Here is a 20,672-nt window from a genome sequence, read left to right on the forward strand (position 1 = left end):
GAATGTTTGTTTCAGCCGCCTATATGTTTAATGCATAGCCTATTTAGGCAGCTAAAACAAAATGTGTCAATTAATGTCTGTTTGCAAGAAATCAAGTCAGGGTGAAAAGAACAACAAAATAAAAACTATTACCTTGGCAGAAATGGAATTATACTTGAATTATGTATGTTGCAGGTAATACACATAATGTACTGTAATACAAAAATACATTCAGTACAGTATACACTATACTGTATAGTGCATAGGGCCAAATGGAAACAAGACCGCAAGGACCTTTTTTTGTTGCTATCTCTTTTGGGCTGTGTTAAATCAATATAAGCTAAATATGATGTCCCCTTTGATCTACATTCTTTCTTGCCTTTTCATTTTGTAATTTTGAATGTTAGTGCTGTCGCACATAGAGACTAGGGCTTTTATAAGAACTCGCCTCGCTTTTTCTTTCTCTTTTTTAAACTGAGTGTCGTTTTGAGAGGGCTGCTTTTTCTCTTTCAGCTGCAAAAACAGACCAGAAAGTCAAGGCTAGTCATCCTGGGTAGTGATTGCATTCTTTTTTACCTTATTCTTCTTATGTATATTCAGAAGAAGGTATTAGGAAGGGAAAGGGGGAATGAAGTCTTTGCAAAACATTAAAGAAACGTGCAGCTAACAGGTTTTTCTTTGTCACCTTTTCTTCGTTCTTTTCTGTTGGGGTTTCCAGGCCGGATGGAATGGGAACCGTCACCGTGGAGGAGAAAGAGCAGTTCCACCAGATACGAAGTCGACTCATGGTTCTGCTGGAGAACCAGATTACACATTTTAGGTACAACAACACACAGGATTCCTTTTTTTACAGTTAACCCCTCAAAAATACTTATTTTCTATCAGTTATACACACCCCATGAAGAGTGTCCGGGAGAAGTCCTACAGAGTCTCCTGCTGCCATGATTACACCGTCATCAAATTATTGGCTGAGGATTGCAACAAAACCGAATAAATCTCCATGAATAAGACCCATTCTTTGGGTGAACACTTGTAAAGTGTAAAGTTTACCACTTTACTTAAAGGTGTTGTCTGTAATGCATTATAACCCATTCTGGGCGGGAACCCATATTGGTATCTTACCCCCTCAGGCCGGGAACCCATATTTGGGTTCTGTACAGTATTCAAAAATGTAATTTTTTTGATGCTGCTATATAAATATTTGAAGTTTTTCAGAAACCTTAGGTCAGGATTTAGAGGCGTTTTTAGAATCGGCCTTAGGCCTAAATGGGATAAAGCACGTATAAAGCTCATTATAAATGTATATAATACAACACCGTATAACGAGGTTTATGTATTTGAAGTTCTGGTCATAATGCTCAGCATTATAACTACCATCATCTTAGTCAGTTGTTAATAGTGACTTAAAGACACTTTATAACTAAGTAGGCAGTAAGCCTTATAACCCTATTTGGGCGGGAACGCCTTTTGGTGTTTTAAACATTGTTATAATTTAGCTATTGAAAAATAGCAGATCTACAAGCTTGTAGAAAATGTGGCACGAATCTTTGAATATATATTCTTTCAGAGTGAACGTTTTTAACTCAAATCCTTGCTTCTGGGGGGTCCGTAGAACTACATATTTTCAGATGGCGTTTGTAGAAACTCGGGTCTAAATGGGATAAGTAAGTACATCATAACGCATTATAGTCTGACCTGACCTTTAGTCAAGTGTTGCCAAATAAAGTGTACTAAAGCATGCCGTGTACTTCAGATGCAGTACAGTGCAGTATTATTGTACAGTACTCGTCCAATTAGTTGTCCAGCGATCACAGATTTCAGCTCATGCTTAATTTCATGCCGTGCAGAGGTGCCACTCGCCAAAAATAACAGATCTACAAGTTCATCCCTGTCGCATTGTGAGCTTTCTGGATCAGTGGTCACAATATATATATATATATATATATATATATATATATATACATATATATATCTTTTTCATAAATCTTCTCTTCGGCGGGCCCCTGGCACGAAATCTTTCGGCCAAATAAATATCATTTTGGGTGGTCCTTGACATAAAAGAAAACTTGAGAACCACCGTTCTAGAGATCTGTCTATTTTTCATTTCAGTTGCGCCGAAAGCATCACGCAACCAACTATAACAATCCTGCTTAACGTTATCAAAAACCTGACGGCTTGTCTGTCCGTTTTGCCGGTCATCGTACCTCACAACAACACTGCTATCCGTGAGACCTTCCCCACATCTGCGTACCGCTATTCAAGCGGCCCCGTCCGTCGCCTCTATGTGTGAACGCATTGTCCCGCGTGGTGTGAAAGAAGTGGCCAGGGCAGAGAGACCTTGAGTGATGGTTCGCTCAATGGAGGCACATGTGCTATTAACTGCCCTGAACCGCCGGCTCCTTAAGAAGCCCTTGATGACTGTGAGGAGGCCCTTCTCCTCCATCTGGTCTCTCAGAGTGGAGAGAGCATTATATATATATATATATATATATATATATATATATATATATATATATATATACTATATACATACTATAGACTCAGAGCAGTCACTAACAGCGTTGCCGTATTTCTTTTAGAGAAATAAGCAACCAGGTCTATGAAAGCAAGCCCAAAAGAAGTGACAATATTAGTCCACATCGGCACTTAATATAAAACCTATATGCATCGGCTATTTGAAAATGACACATATTTGCTATTTTCAAAAATGGTTTTGAGATTAAAATGTGAAATATTTGGAAGATTCTGGAACGTGGGCTCCCTGTCACCAACAAAAGAACCATCAGCAGGAGTCGGAGCAGCTCACTCACTCAACAAGAAGGATATTGGTGGTAAACAATATGCAGAACAATGTTGGGATGTATCTATTTTAGATTAAAAAACATGATCATGGCCAGCACGGCTTGCTTGAGGCTTTCAAAACTGTTTTATGTTTTTATGATCATGCACTTAAAGACAGACCGTGACGATTACAATTTTAGGCATTTAGAAGAGGCTCTTATTATTCAGGGTACGAAAGCAGAGACATCAGATATGTGCGCTTGGACCCTGGACCATAATAGTCAACAAACAAACCGGGAGAAATAGCCACAAACCTCTAAGAAACTACGATATGCCTACACAAGTTGGCCTGGATGTCACAGTTGTCCTATATTTAGTTTTGAGTCAAATTAGGACTAATTCATTTCATTTGTACTCTTTTACCAAATTGGTGGCTGACCTGGTCAATATACAACCTTAAACACGATATTATTTAACTAATAATATAACTCTTAATCCCCTATTATTATGTATGGCCGTACTGTACACGAGTACACGTGGCAATGGAAATAATCTGTTCACCTGTACGTGCTAACGGCACGGCGGTTTCTTCCCCAATAAATGGCTGACTTACGCGACCACGTCTTTATTCGTTAAAGTCAAGCGTTTACTTTTTTTTAATAAGCAACGTGAAACCTTCACTGAACCCATTCCGCCCCGTGTCAAACCCTACCATAGGTGAGAAAACACCCCACAATCAATATAATTAAATGAAAGAACACAGCCATCTGTTGGCAGCGTCAATGAAGGAAGGTACAATGGCTTCCTCCTCTCCATTCTTCTGCCTTTTGACGCCGCTTGTCCTTGAGATTGTTGTAAATGTTGTCGATGCCAAACCCCACAGATACTGCTTCCCGTTTGGTAGACCAGATGGGGCCCTAAAAGCAACACTCTCCCTGCAAGAACGGGTACGTAACCCCACGCATTTGAATACTGTGGTGCACACGGATATGGTTCTTAAATGGTTATTTAAATTAATGTATGTATATATCCACAAGGAATTAAGGAGTCATCCCCTACTAAAGAAGCATTTCATTTAGTGAGTGGTCTGTCATGTTCTTCATGTGGTTCTAGACTAGAGAATTCCTTTTGTTCCTTTCCTGTCGAACCAGAAATGATCCTCTGAGGCACCTCTTAATCACTTAAACCCAACATTAAAAAATAGCAGATCTACAAGCTCACAACAGGAGTACAGGACACAACCAGTTGTGAGCTTGTAGGCCCGGTATTTTCAACAAAGTGATTTGGAAAATGGAGCGATCAAGTACAGAGCCCTGGGAGACACCAGTTGATGAAGCATAAGGGTTTATGAGTGGTAAAGAAGGGTTCTGACCATGAACATAAATGTCGAATAGAGAGAAGAAAATAAATGGCTCTCGGTCTGAAAGGTATGCGGCTCTGAAAGGGGTCCACCGCGGCAGATACTTACCGAATCAGATACATCTTGATCACATGGCCCCAGAGATAATGTGTTTACCCGTTTGTGAGAGTTTTGGACAAAATCTGTAGGATCTGGAGTAGTAGCAAAATCAAAGCAAATCTTCATGAATGCAAGGCTTCATGGGGTGTGTAATTGATGGAAAATAAGTAATTGTTTTGGGTGAAGTACTCATTTAAGTAAAGTATTAGTATTATTAGAGTATTTTTATATTGCGATATTTGTACCTGCACCACTGGTGAACATTGACGATTGATGTCTTCTCCACTATAGTCCCTCCCTAACATTTCAGCCTATTTCTTATCTGTTGACGATAAAATATGTCGATATATTTAATCAAAGTTTTAATCATCATGGCTTAGTTGTTATTTCGCTTTTAAAACACAATCTGCGCCCAAGACGTCTCCACAGACGTCCTAGGAATTATTTTAGTTTTCGTCAGTGAAAAAGTTTTAGTCCAGGAAATTATCCCGTTTTGGGCGGGAACCCATTTTGGTGTAAGCATCATGTTGTGCTTTAGCTATTTAAAAATAGCAGATCTACAAGCTCATAGCACGCCACCGAGTGGCGCGCTTCGAGCTTGTACGTCTGCTATTTTTGAAAAAATCGAAGAGCGACTGACGTAGAAGATTTTTTTTTAAATCTGATCTCGGGTCAGAATGGAAAACTGTCGGGATGTAGAAGAATTCTTTTAGAATCTGATCTCAGGTCAGAATGGGTTAACGCGGGTGCTTCATGGCCTCCCGCTGCAGGTCCTAATGAAGGACATCACCACTCCGGTACCGGCGGAGGAGATGAAGACGCTGGTCCAGAGATGTCTGGATCAGGCGGCCCGCACCAACTACACCCAGCTGACCCAATACGCTCAGATTGTGGGTTTGTACGACACAATCTTTATCAGCATTTTAAATGCATGGCAGGATGATTTTTAACCGTTCAAGGCGCATATGTACTGCTGTGTTGCACGCAGCTCGTAGCTCTGCTACTTTTAGGTGTTTTTGGCATTTTTGTTTGTTAATACCACTCATTTTCAACTTTGGACTATGTCATTAACCCATTTTGGGCGTGAACCCCTTTTGGTGTTAGCATTATGTTATGCTTTAGCTATTGAAAAATAGCAGATCTACAAGCTCATAGCGCGCCACCGAGTGGCGCGCTACGAGCTTGTAGGTCTGCTATTTCTTTTAAATCGTGAAAATATTTATTTCATTTAGGGAAAAATTTTGAGGTCCGGCCTAAATGGAGCTGCGGTGTGGTCCTCCCCTTCTGTGTTGCATATAGAACTGGATCCACTGGAATGGGGGAATCTCACTACCAGCTACAACGGTTGAACTTGAATATAAAGTTAAGACTTCCTGGAGTATTTTCAGCCAATTTATTTCTATTGCCTGCAAAGTACTATGTCTTGTGAAACGTCATATATATCTGTATGCCATCATAAACTAATAGTCGCACTGTTTCAGCTGGGAGTAAGATTGCCCCATAGAGGGTATGCGCATGCATAAAGTGAGTGGCAAAGTGAGTTTAATGTTGTTTAATGCGATCAGACAGGACTTTTCTGTTTGGATACAGTATGGAGTGGACTGTCAAGGCCAGATCTTCTTTTTTTTTTGTATGTCATTGGTTCTCAAAGTTTTTCATGCCAAGGACCCCAGATATTATATGAATTTGGCCGCCGCCGACCCCAATCTGAAAATATGTTGTTCCAGGGACCCACCCCCAGAAGCATTTGAGTTAAAAACGTTAGCTCTGAAATATATATTCAAAGATTTGCGCCACTTTTTCAAGATAAAAAAAAAATAGATCTACAAGCTCATAGCGTGGCACTCAGTGCCGCGATATGAGCTTGTGGACCTGCTTTTATGTTTAACCCAGAATGGGTTCTTTGTTCCACTGTGAAGATGCAGGCTTTAAAGTTGGCATAATGTCCGGCGTTGTGGTTTTCCTGTTGTGTGATGTCACAGTGGATGAGCAGGCTCCCCCAGAGAAGAGGCTGGAGGATATGATGCGGTTAGGAGAGCTCTGCATCGAGGTGCTACAGCAGAACGACGAACACCACTCTGAGGTACGTCAGAAGTATACGCTCACCAGTTCAACCATGGCCTCTTCCCTTAACCCATTTAGGCTTCACGTCGACATCGACAGTTTTCTGTATTAGTTCAGTGGTGCTCAATATTTCATGTCATGGACCCCACAAATTATATGTAATTGGCCACCGACATGAAAATATGTTTTTCCAGGAACCCCTCAGAGCAAAGATTTGAGTTAAAAACGTTTGCTCTGAAAGAATATATATATTTAAAGATTTGTGCCGCACATCTTTTGCGATTTTCACAATTTTTCAAAAATAGCAGATCTACAAGCTCGTATGAGCTTGTAGATCTGCTATTTTTCAATAGCTAAAGTAGAACACAATAGAGCACCGAAGTCTGACGTCACTTTCAGTAGAGGGCGTCAGTCCCCAGGTTCATGTATTTGTTTTGTTGCATTGAAATCCCCATTGAGGCGATTTGAGATCGCCTCATATAACAACTGTGTTTGAAAAATAAACATGTCAGCCCGGCCGCTTCACTCATATGGATATGAAGAATCAACTGACTGAGAGAAAACGCTAATGTTACTGCTGCTGAATTAGTTAGATTTTCGCTAGAAGCAGACTGTACAATTTACAATTTTACAATTTAGGCATTTAGCAGACGCTCTTAATCCAGAGCGACTTACATTTAAGCAAGAACAAAAGCATGGGAATACATCACATAAAAGCATTTATCATGAAACATGCGTAAGCTAAGAAGGTAACAGTGGAATATCTATATGATGAAACTATACATACACTATACATAATAAACTATACATATTCACTACTATGCTATACATATACTGTATCATATATGAGTGACTGACTGTTGCAAACGATACAGAGACACCTCCCTGACAATAACGCCGAGACAGCTTGTTTATTTTTGGACCACAACGCTTATAGTAGACGATATTAAGATCACCCCATGTTATTCTCCATAGAGAAATTACTTCCGTGAACCAGGGGAATCGTCGGGATGAACCAAAAGGGTTCCCGCCCAGAATGGGTTGAGAGAGGTTCTCTACCCCCCCCCCCCCCCCCCCCCAAATGATGAGTGTGTTTGGAAATTCACACCGAGCGCACTGGTGTGGCCTCTTGCCGTTCGTTTATTCAGTGCACTCGCTGCATTGTCGTTCATCTATCTAGTGCGCTTTGCCCCGGGTGTGCTGAGAGCCCGCGCTGACCGTCCCTACTCAGAAGTTGGGGTTGTTCAGTGTGAGTGGTGTGAATGTGACACTGCTGTGTCTCGAGCGCTCCCGGCAAGGAGAAAAATGGTGGAGGGAATGGTTGCAATGGCTTAATTGGTCCTTTGAACTGTATTATCACATACTGTACACATCAACGCTCTGACATCATCATCATCAGTATATGTATTTGACAGCAGACAACTCCCCACACACGTACACACACACCTGAACATGTTTTGTGCCAGGGACCGACCCCCATAAGAGAAGATTTGTGTTAAAAATCAAATAAATAAAATGGGACCCAGCCCTTAACAGTTACTAGAACGTACAATATCCTTTATTTAAAAGGACATTCCTGCAACAACGCTGTCTATTAAAATGCCATATCGTGTCTGTTGGGTGGAAACCTCATATTTCCAGATCTACAAGCTCATAACGTGTTGCTTCACACCCTGTTTCATGCTTATAAATTTGCTATTTTGGATATATGTAGTTTGATCAAGTAGGGAATTAAATTATGAAAAGAAAACTAAAGTTAATATGGAGATAAGGTTTCTATAATAAAACCAGGCATTATGTGTTAACTCCACGACAGAAAGGCAATACCGATATTTTTCTGATGCTACATTTCCATGTGAATATCGGCCAAAACTCCTTCAGCGCCACCTGGTGGTCACCAGTTTAGGCTCTGAGTGCCAATTCTCCCATTATAAAGAAAGAAAGAATTTGTAATTCTATTATGCATGTAATGTGCATGTCATCACCTGTACAAGGTGAGGACGTCTTAACTCCCATGGCATCCATTACAAAGACGGCAATAAGACGGGATAACGTCCCTGGCACTTAAACAGTTTTAAATGGGGGGGATCAATATTATCGGACATACCGCATGTAGCCTACATTTTACTCCACAAAATAACAACTTATAACTTCATCACACTCCAGCAAGTATTTCCCTTTTGAAGTTCACATACTGGCTAAAGATGTTTTCCGCTAGTCTTTTTTTTCCTTCCCTGAAGGAATGTGTGGCAAATGACACTCCCTGCATCAGCCGAGCTTGATCATTTTATGAACCCATTAAGACCTGTGGCCGATTCTACAATGCCTTCTAAATCGGTAGCTTTAAAACGTTTTTGTGCCAAGGACCCCCATGTATTTGGCCGCAAAAGTGTCAGTTGGCAAACGTCGAGTGCTATCTGCCTGTCTAGTCTTCGTGTCACTGGTAAAGGCGGCGATGAAAACAATGCCCACGGTTCCATATAGTCCGGCAGCCAACAGGCTTCTTTTGTTTAAATTATTGGCCTAAAATATTGTCTATATACATCCATTCATGAATCCACTTGCTGACTGGGTGTCAGCATTAAGCAAAGTCTTTTATAGGGGTTTATATGTGAGAGAGAAGTACTACCGTAGTAGACAACCTGCAGCACTCCAGGTTCAAACAAAATCCTTATAGGTGCAAGGCTCGAAAATATAAGTCGAGATGAAGAAAATGCCAGCACTCATTATATGTCCTTTTACATGACTTTATTTACCTCTGAGACTGAAAACGTACGCGTTTCGGCCTGTCTGGCCTTCCTCAAGACAACAGGAAGTGTGGCATTTATGCAGGAGTATGAGATACAATCAACAGTAATTGAACACAGTTGTCAACCGTTGTCATCTTACACAGTATCAATAAGGAGTCTCTATTTATGGTACCAAGACAGGATAAATATCATGTTTATAGGTGAGCATACTATTAACATAAGGCAAAAATGTCAACATTTAATTATTATTTTATTAGCATGTGACATGTTAAACTAGGGGGTTTTCATGATTCTGAGTCCATTCCAAACATTAGTTTTGCCCAAAAAACACTCCTTGGGCTAAAAACGGTTATAGCCGTCATCACAAAATAATGTGATGAGGTCAGCACATTTTGGGCACATTTGGGCAAGTGGCTATGGCCGTTTTTAGCCCAAGGAGTGTTTTTTGTGCAAAACTAATGCTTGGAATGGATTCAGAATCATGACAACCCCCTAGTTTGACATGCCACATGCTACATAAAGCATAATGAAAATTAGAATGTTTTGCCTTAGGATGTTAATGGTATTGAAAGAGTGGCAGCACTCGGAATAGTTCGTATATGGGTATAGGTGAGGTGTAATGGACAGAATGGTGAGCAGGCAAGGCCACCGGCCAGGCTGACCAAGACGAGGCAGAGGATTCGGGTTAAGGTTTTAATTGATGTGTGCTGTACAAAGGGACAAACAATAGTTGGCATCAATAAGCCTATCAGACAACAAATCATAAATGGCAGCTCAATCCATATTCAAGAGTATAAATAATATTCAGAATTAAATCAAACATGCATAATTAGAGATCAGATATAATATACTGTATATATATATAATATATATAATATCTTAAAGCATCAAATATACATATATAATAATATATATATATTATATAATATCTCAAAGCTTCAAATATATATATGAGAAACTATATCTCTGTTAAATAATCAATCAGGAATAATGTAGGCCAAATAGATATAAAGAAAGCATCAATCAATCATATATGAAACATATAAACATACCTATAACTATAATATGTCAAATATATATATATATATATACATGATGCCCAATTAGGCAGGCCAAACACCATACATTCCATGCAGTTTCCATAAACCAACGGAAATAACCCACATAACAAGCAGTTGACTCAAAGCACATGGGCAGTGCAGTGAGTCCATGATGAGGTGATGAACAAACATTTGAGGTTCCATAGTTTGACTCACGTTTGCTTTCATGGACGCACACAGTTGGGTGGAGAAAGAGAGAGATGGTGCTGGAGGTTGGTGGACAACAAGCCATTTTGGTGAAGCATGCATGAATGAGTGAGTGCATTGAGTCCTATTTGTAGCCTCCCACACCTGTGTGCGGTGAGCAAGCTGCCAGCCACTCAGCCTTGATTGCAGGAGTGGCTGGGAGGCTCCATGGGCCTTTTCACAGGTATGGTCACATATAAACCCATATTAAGAAAATTGCTCAATACCGACAGCCGGTCAGCAAAGTGGATTCATGAATGTATATGTATATAATATTTTAGGCCGCAATAGAAAAGACTATATAAGACTCCACAACCCCGGCTGCCGGACTAATATATGCATGAAGTCAGCTGGGGTGTTTGTCAGTCAGCCACATTGTGAAACTGATCAATCAGCACGGCGCTGTGATGTCCTCCAACACGCTGTAATCAGCCTTAAGTGGCAGCGTAGCTTCAAGCATCTGTTCTCGGAGCTATTAATAAACAACACGTCTCGTCTCTGTGGCTGTCATGGTGGCAAATGAAGATGAACCCCTCCAGAGGTTGATATGTAAAGGAATTGATGCGCCCCCCCCACACCCTATGCAAACTGTCACCGTTGTCTTTTGGCATTGAATTATAATTGTTTACATTTACTGTAATGTACGGTTTAATATAGCGTCCTATGCGTAGCTTCCACCTTTGCTGTTTGCTCAGAGCTATGGTGTCAGATGGTGCCTGATGTTCCATGAACAATAATAACACATGTGTGTGCATTGCCATTGTTTTCTGACCGTCTGTCACTCTCCCTTTTTTATATTTAACATGAACAGGGAAGAGAGGTAAGTTTGTTTTATGACAGCCGCAACTTTGTGTGGTGCAACCGTTTTTCCGTTGTGAGTGTTGGTTGGTGAAATATCATGTGTCTGTCAGCCATTTCAACCTCGTACAGTAAGCTTTGCATTGTGCATCATTGCCCTTTCAGCCATGTTGGCCGTGTCCTGCTTTTTCATGCCACAATGTGTCACACAAAAGGAGCAGAAATAGCAGATCTACCTGTGCATTAGCTTATTTTTTAATTTTTTTGCTGTTTTTGAATTTAAATCCTGAAACTTTTTTTTTAGATAAGGTTTTCACCTGACATTATCAACGATATGCCCATGCAGTTTTGGGGTAAAGTGATGCTAACCGGTACCTCCATAAGAATTTAGAGTTGTCAACTTATTTCATGATTTTAAGTGATGTATCTCTCATATTTGTATGTAACTGATACAAAACGTCTGTAATCTATCGATATGATTAATAGGATTGCCGGTGTCAAATGCTGCACTCGCTCACGTCCAACAAAGCTATTACGGAACATTCATCAGTGTCAGAATTTATTTAAAAAAAAAAGAAGTTTTAAGTCTGTTACTGTGCTGCCGTCAACATCTTATTGTCTCTCGCAGCTGCCAAAGTTGTAACAAAGACTGTTTCCAGTCTTAATTCTACAAATGCCTTCTAATTTATTATTTTATTTATTATAGGTGTACAAGGGGCACAACGCGGCACGAAGTGACGCACTATGAGCTTGTGGAACACAACAATTTAAAAACAACACCAGGTTTTAAGGGGTAAAATTAGTCGGCGTAAGTGAAAACCTAGCATTACCTTGAATCTTCAGCACTAGAGCCACGGAAGTAACCGCTGTAAAGTCACTTAGTGAACGACCGTTTCTGTCAAGGAAATACATTGTTTGACGCCCAGTAGCACCATGCACATTGTCTTAAACTACTACAGCAAGCATGCTTCTTAGGAGGAAGAATTACTATTTGAAATATCACTGTGTACAGTGATAACAAATATTAAAGCTTGATATTGATCACAAAGGTTAGGGCCCTGCTTCCCCCGACAAAGGCATTCCCTCGGTGGGATTCTGTGCACGAGCGTGTCTTCTCTTTTCACACCGGAATAACGAGAAGTTATTGATTGAAACGCATTTCTCTGACATTGGCTGGAAAGTAATTTCCTGTACTGTCATACAGCACAGTACATTGAGTACAGTAAGAGCGGCCCAAATGTCCTTCGTATCACAATATCTTGTATTAGCCCTTTACACGTCAAGTCAACCATATTGTTTTCTTTGTATCCAAAAAGCCCCGGCCTCGATTTATTTTTATTTTTTATAAAGTCTAATCAATTTGGTTTGAAAACAGCTTTGAGACAGACTGTGAATAAACCTGGAGGCTTTTGTGAGACGAATGAGATAAGTGGCTGATGCCTATTTCGTTCTCGTTCTCTCTCTCTCTCTCTCTCTCTCTCTCTCTCTCTCTCTCTCTCTCTCTCTCTCTCTCTCTCTCTCTCTCTCTCTCTCTCTCTCTCTGTCTCACTCTTTAGTCCACTTAATGTGATACAATTCCCATTCGTCCTTCCTCATTTTTTCTTGTAATCTCTCTGTCACCCAGGCTGCCTTTTGTTGAGGACTCCATTGCTTACAGTTACTTACGGATGCCTGCTGGGGAGTGAATGTGTGAAGGAGTGGCAGAGGCAGCGAGAGTTGCAGGAACAAGTAGTGTGTGTGGCAAAGGCCTCCGTAGAACTGGGAAAGTGCTGGTGTCATTTTATACCACTTTAACCCGTATTTTATACTATAGTAGATGCATACTGTACAAGCCCATAGCACGTCAATTCCTGCCACACTATAAGCTTTGTAGATATATATATATGTATATATACATGTATACATACATATATGTGGGTTTTTTTAAGCGAACAAGGTTCACTCCCACTCTACCAGATGTCATGGCTTGGTTTGCCCGGACTTTTTTATTTTCTCCCCCTTTTGAAATCAAAACGCCTGCCATCCCTGAGGCTAAGCCTCAACTCTTACAACTCCATGTGCTTATCCCCAGTTCAAATATGATTATTTTGGGGGGTCCCCAGTTCAAATATGATTATTTTGGGGGGTCCCCAGTTCAAATATATATACAATTTAGGCATTTAGCAGACGCTCTTAATCCAGAGCGACTTACATTAAGCAAGAACAAAAAGCATGGGAATACATCACAAAAAAGCATTTATCATAAAACATGCATAAGCTAAGAAGGTAACAGTGTAATATCTATATTATGAGACTATACATATAAACTATTTATATATATACTACTATGCTATACATATGTACTATGGCGTGCTATGACTATATACAATGCAATTATAGTGCTGTCTACATAACATGCTATAAGTCTGTATCAGATGCTATCTAAGTCTACAGAAATGCTATCTAAGGGGATAGGGTAAGTGCTATGGGCCTTGATGGAGTCTGAAAAGGTGGGTTTTCAGACTACGGCGGAAGATTGGGAGTGATGCTGCAATTCTGACTGCAATGGGAAGTGCATTCCACAGTTTTGGAGCCAGAAGGGAGAAGAGTTTGGGACGTGTGGAGCGTTGTCCCGGCGTTTTTAGTGAGGGTACTTCCAGCTTCCCTGCGTTGGCTGATCTGAGTGCGCGGGAGGGTTTGTAGGGTTCAATCATACTTGCAAGATATGGGGGAGCCATACCTTTGGTTGCTTTGAATGCCAGCATCAGAGTTTTGTATTCTGTGCGGGCAGCGACCGGGAGCCAGTGGAGGGAGCGGAGCAGGGGGGAGACAGTTCAAATATGATTATTTTGGGCGGTCCCCAGTTCAAATATGATTATTTTGGGCGATCCCCAGTTCAAATATGATTATTTTGGGGGGTCCCCAGTTAAATTATGATTATTTTGGGGGGTCCCCAGTTCAAATATGATTATTTTGGGGGGTCTAGAGTTCAAATATGATTATTTTGGGCGGTCCCCAGTTCAAATATGATAATTTTGGGGCGGTCCCCAGTTCAAATATGATTATTTTGGGGGGTCCCCAGTTCAAATATGATTATTTTGGGGGGTCTAGAGTTCAAATATGATTATTTTGGGGGGTCCTCAGTTCAAATATGATTATTTTGGGGGGTCCCCAGTTCAAATATGATTATTTTGGGCGATCCCCAGTTCAAATATGATTATTTTGGGGGGTCCCCAGTTCAAATATGATTATTTTGGGGGGTCCCCAGTTCAAATATGATCATTTTGGGGCGTCCCCAAGAGATAAGGCACGCACTTTTAGTGCAGCTTTTAATGCAGCATGTTTACTTTTAATGCAGCATGTTTACTTCTACACCCCAAAGCTGTGGCATTGTGTTCGTACAGCGTCATTCTTTTTTAAACCGGGGCGAATTACGGCCATCGGACGCAACGCAACGTCGGCACTGGAGCACCCTTCATTGATCAAACGGGGAACATTCCCTGCGTTGACACTAATGCGACACCTGATGGCTGCAGAGGAGCCCCGGTGTTAATGACAGCACTATGTTTACCTTGAATGCAGCGTGTTTACTTTTAATGCAAGCCGGTGTGTACTCGTGCCCTTGACTCAATACATTCTAGGCATTTGCAGTGGCTGACAAAGCCTTTGAATGAGCACGTGTCGTGTGTGTGTGTGTAGTACACACTAGTACACTAGTACACAACACACTGCATGTGTGTGTTGTGGTGTACACTATAGTGCACAACACACTGCAGCATCGTGCTGAAGGATGCACAGCAACCAATGTACTGTACTGTCAGGTCAAAGCATTTTATTTACACCACTATGTCTAGAAATACCAAAAGAAAATTAACGCCCTACTTGATCATGAGCGTCACACAAAAGCATATTCAGCAGCAGACATATAATATGAACTTTTCAACCGACGGAGACGATATACATTAATAAGCAAACGAGCCACAGGTGAGCCCTCGACTGTGTATTTTTGTGCCATCAATTAGTCTTAAGAGACAAGTCCGCACTCATTAATTTGCAGCAGCAGCGGCACTCTAAACGCAAAGACCTTCTTTTGTGAGTCAGGTCCGTTCCTTAAGGCTGTCTGCTGTGAGGGGTGCACCCATGTAATCATTTCTTGAACCACTGGCAGTTGAGCAAGCTTAGTTAGCCCCGGAACTTTAGTTCCTATTTGTGCTTGCTATCAATAATTAGCCGCGATGAAAAGCCTTCCCTGTAAACGTCTCTCTGCTGAAACTGTCGCCTGTTATAGCGCGCAAGGTCTTTCCCTTTATGCAGCGAGTCGACACCCATTTGGCTCCTTCTCGCTTCCTGACGTCTCCGACATCCCTTTGTTCCTTCATCTTTTCATGGCTGTCCTTGTTCCCTTTTTCAAGCATGTTTCTCTTGTTCACTTTCTGTCATAATTCATCCGCGCTTGTGTCATATTGATGTATTTTTATACAATTCAATATTATGTTATTGTATTATTCATATATTGTTGTTGTTATTACCGTAAAAAGAGATGTGCCGATACCATTTTCTCCTTTACCGATACTGATACACATAACTTGCATATCAGTCGATACCGGGTACCGATAAATAAATAATTATTATTATTATTATTATTATTATTATTATTTCGTTGTGATCTCAGATAATCTTTAGTATCAGAGGAGCAGAGTCACACCGCTGAACTGAATGCAATTGCATTACAATAAATTATTATTAGTGTGGTTGCCTATAGCCAAGAAGACTAATGTTCTTCTCCCCTCCGATTGGCCAGCGATTCGGAACTCTTCCCCAAAGGCTTCTGTGTGCTTTGCCCTCATCTGATTGGACAGTATACGGTGACATACCCAACTCAGTGAAACTCGTGTCACACTTTTGCCTTTAATGTAGTTTCCTATAGAGATAGGCAACCACAATCAATGCTGCAGTGTCTAAACTGAACTCTAGTTCAGTGGTTCTCAAAGTGGTTGCTGTGATGCAAGTCCAGGGGTGCTGTTGAGTCAAAGATACTCCTGGGTTCCACCTCCAAAGACGCCAATGGTCGGTGATATTGTTTTGTTTTATTTACACTTATGTACTGTATGCAATACTGTTTAATGTGGTTAAAATCTGGCTTCAATGGGCTAATTTGTGTTTAGTATGTTCAACTGCTTCAGTTTGAAGTGGGGAAAGAACACATCAGTATTGCCTTCATTTTTGTTTGAGAGTTGGATTTAATTTATGCTTGAAAGGTCTAAAAGTAATAAGTATCTCTTTACAAAAGTTAGAAATGTTAAAATGATTTAAATTTAATTCAGAAAACTACTAAAACTGTGGACAATTCATGCCATGTTAAAGGTACCATTAAATGCCTAGTTAGAGCTGATCTACAAGCTCAAAGTTATGAAGCTATTTTTCTTTAAATAATTATTCCATTTAAAGTGCTAGAGGTTTACTTTATTAGTTACTTTATATAATTGTTTAACCCATTCTGAACGGGCACCCATTTTGGTGTTAGCATCATGTCATGCTTTAGATATTTAAAAATAGCAGATCTACAAGCTCATATCGCGCCACCGAGTGGCGCGATACGAGCTTGTAGGTCTGCTATTTTTGAAAAAATCGAAGAACGACTGACATTTTTAGAATCTGATCTCAGGTCAGAATGGGTTGATCAGACCAGTGTGTGTCCAGCGGAAACCTCGTTATGAATCTGATCTCAGGTCAGAATGGGTTAAAAGACATTTGATTATTTAAAAACAAGAACGGTTAAAAAGTCTAATTGATTGGAAAACTGTTTAAAGGATTATCATTTGATTGTTTGGCAATATTGTTAAACCTTGTTTTCTCTGTTTTGGAAAGGTTTACAACCTGATAAAGACCGACCAATCATCAATGAAAGCCAACAATGAGTTGAAAAGTTGGAAAATAAAAAAAATCATTGGATTGAGTTGGAAAACAGAGTTGTGTCCTTGTGTTCGCCTTCTACCAAACCACACTGTTTGCACACATCTCTCCTACCAAACCACACTGTTTGCACACATCTCTCCTACCAAACCACACTGTTTGCACACATCTCTCCTACCAAACCACATTGTTTGCACATATCTCTCTCATGCACAACACCTACTGCATGTCTGTCCAACATAACACACTATGCTGCATCCATGCAACTGTTATAATTACTGTACTGTTTGCATTTGCATGATATACTATGTTATTGCGCAACATGTCAGTGATGCAAATTACATCACATTTTAGGTCACTCCCATTTCCACCACACACACACACAATCACACACACACGGTGCAGCAGTACAGCACGGTACAGTACGGCATAGCATGCTACAGTACAGTACGGTACAGTATGGTGCAGTACAGCATGCTACAGTACGGTACAGTATGCTACAATATGGTACAGTACATTACCGTCTGGTAGATTACAGTACAGTACCGTCTGGTACATTACAGTACAGCACAGTGTGGTACGGTACGGTACAGTACGGTACAGCACAGTACAGTATGGTACAGCCCAGTACAGTTTGGTACAGCCCAGTACAGTATGGTACAGTACAGTAAAGTACGGTGCAGTACTGTACAGTATGGCACAGTGCAGTACATTACAGTACATTATGGTACAGTACAGTATGCTACAGTACAGTATGGTATGGTACAATACAGTACAGTACAGTATGGTACAGTACACTGGCCACCTGGATGGCGCGGCGTGGAGCTCGAGTGAGACCGGACGAAGGCCGGTCAATTTCTAGTTTATTTGTAATTCAGGGGTGCCTTAATTGGACGAGGAGGTCATTCTGACCTCAGACGACCCCTGCTCATTGTGGTTAACGGTCACCTCTCTGTGGTCACCAGGCGTTCGCGTGGTGGGTGGACCTGATGGGAGAGCACGCCGAGACCTTCCTGTCTCTGTACCGAGCGGACATGGACGAGGCGCTGACGGTGCAGCCGGTGGACTCGTGGGACAGCTTCCCTCTGTTCCAGCTGCTCAACAACTTCCTGAGGACGGACCGTAAGTCTCCTCTCCTCCGATATATTACATAGATACATTATAGATTACATAGATACATTATAGATTACATAGATACATTATATAGATTACATTAACCCATTTAGACCTGAGGTCCATTCTAAAAAATGTCTTCTAAATCTAAAAACAGTGTTTCTATGTCAGTGGTTCTCAAACATTTTCATGTCAAGGACCCCCAAAAATATATGTAATTGGCCAACCCCCATCTGAAAATATGTTATGACCCCCCCCCCCCCCCCCAGAAGCAAACATATGAGTTGAAAACGTTCGCTCTGAAAGAATATATATTCAAAGATGTGCGCCACATTTTCACGATTTTTCAAAAATAGCAGACCTACAAGCTATGAGCTTGTAGATCTGCTATTTTTCAATAACGAAAGTAGAACAGAATGCTTAAAACACCAAAAGGGGTTCCCGTCTGAAATGGGTTCAAGATTACATAAATACATTATAGATTACATAGATACATTGTATATTACATAGATACATTATAGTTTACATAGATACATTGTAGATTACATAGATACATTATAGATACATTATAGATTACATAAATACATTGTAGATTACATAGATACATTGGACTTGTGGGACAGCTTCCCTCCGTTCCAGTCTCCTAGCTATCCTCCATTCCACTGGTGATTTCCACAACAAAGATGGTTCGTCGACTGCGTTTTGTCACTGACGCGAACTAAATAAAATTACTACATTATATTGACAATTTCTGTCAACGGATTAAAAAAACTAGACTAAAATGTTGGGGAGGTGACTGGTGGAGAAGAGTAGAACTAAAACTAAATGTCAAGTCATTTTATGTTTGCGTTTGGTTGCTCAGTTGTTGCGATCTGAGCTACAAGCTCATAACGTGTCGCAGCACGATGGCTTGTAGATCGGCTGTTTTCCGCATGCAACCAAGTGTAAAATCAGGCAATATACGATGCCATCGAGGCCTGTCAAAATACATTTGTGTAGACAGAATCAACTGTAGATTTGTTTGACTCAAATCTTAGGATATTTAGTCTAAACACTAAAACATTCCAAATGACTAAACCCCTCCCCCCCAATATATATATTTTTTAAATGTTCAAAAATGGCAGATGAACAAGGTCACAGCGCAGCACAGCTCTGTGAGCTTGTATATCTGCTATTTTGAGAAGCACTGTTCGGTATGTGACACTATACCTCACTGCTTCAAACACGGGGAATGTTCTCACCACTAAGAGCGCTAATTAAGAAGTGGTGGGAAAAACAGGCTCGTTAAGAGAGCAGCACACCCCTATCGACACGCGGTACTTAACATTGGCGCTGATGAGGTTACTGGAGAAAAGTGTGGGGGCCGGACAGCGGACACGATCGTCAGCCTATAGTCTACCTGTCAGGGGGGGGGGGGGGGGGTTGTGTTAGCTGACCTGTCTTAGCTGTCACCTCCGCTAACTCAGTAGCAGCTTCACTCAGACAGGAGGGTGCATTAGCACCGCGTCAGACACCTGTCACGATGCGTTCGCTTCATTTGGACACATTTGGACCAAAATGACAGAAAATAAACGGTTCGGTGCGTGGCGTGCGTGTCTGTGTTTCACAAGCCCTTTCAGATACTCCTCAATGCAAATCAAGGTAATTTGCGAAGAGCTGTGAAGAAGGATGTTACCACGTTTCATCATAACGAACGGAACTTTTAGCGTGGAAATTGAATGTTCTATATACGTATGCTGCTCGGAGAAATTATGGGAACACTTTGATCACTTAATTGCTTGAGCAGTTTTCTTTCAGAGGAAGAAGTCACAAAAAATAAAAAATAAGCAAGCTGTTGAGCAGTAGGCTATGCACGATGCAATTTTTGTTCCCTTGAATAATAGCCTTTTCCCTGCTACCTACATGTAGGCTACGCTTTTTTTTTTTTGTAAATTGTAATTTTACCTACAATCTTATCAAGATGGAATATGAACCAGATGGAATGAGAGGAAACATTGACCCAGGGAATTTTCCGATTCTATTTGACTGTTTTTTTTAAAAAGCATTTTGTAAGGAATTCAACCAGTAGTACAATAATCCTTCTCATTGTTTCCTCACCAAACCAAGAGACCCTCAGAGGGCTCCCCCAGACGTTGACTTTGTGCCAAGCTGAGATCTGGCTCCTTACAAAGCCTTATTTAACCACTTCTGATCTGAGATCAGATTCTAAAAATGTCCTGACAGTTTTCTGAAAAAGCTATGTTAAGCTATGTCAGTCATTCTTCGATTTTTCAAAAATAGCAGACCTACGAGCTCGTAGCGCGCCACTCGGTGGCGCGCTATGAGCTTGTAGATCTCTTTTTCAATAGCTAAAGCATAACATAATGCTAACGCCAAAAAAGGTTCCCGCCCAAAATGGGTTAACCACTTCAAACCTGCCATCCCTGCGAAAGTGTTGGCATGTCATACCGACTACAAAGGCAACGAAGGCTTTCAAAAGATTTTTCAAAAACAAGTCTACATTTTCAACATTTTCAAATACAGCATATCTGTGTTAATTGTTGTATGAGG

At 40.8% G+C, this 20,672-nt stretch overlaps 1 protein-coding gene across 1 annotated transcript in view; it reads left to right on the plus strand.

Moving 5' to 3' along the window:
- Positions 1-20,672, plus strand: part of cadps2 (Ca++-dependent secretion activator 2) — a gene marked incomplete at its 3' end in the record, with an annotated part of 161,750 nt that overhangs the window by 90,997 nt on the left and 50,081 nt on the right. The window contains exons 12-16 of the mRNA XM_083763979.1: positions 698-799; positions 3,644-3,707; positions 4,990-5,113; positions 6,202-6,302; positions 17,975-18,131. Coding sequence (XP_083620105.1) covers positions 698-799; positions 3,644-3,707; positions 4,990-5,113; positions 6,202-6,302; positions 17,975-18,131 — 548 coding nt within the window. The remainder of the gene's footprint in view (positions 1-697; positions 800-3,643; positions 3,708-4,989; positions 5,114-6,201; positions 6,303-17,974; positions 18,132-20,672) is intronic.

Source organism: Protomyctophum parallelum (genome assembly GCF_964188405.1).
Source record: "Protomyctophum parallelum genome assembly, chromosome: 4".
NCBI lineage: Eukaryota > Metazoa > Chordata > Actinopteri > Myctophiformes > Myctophidae > Protomyctophum > Protomyctophum parallelum.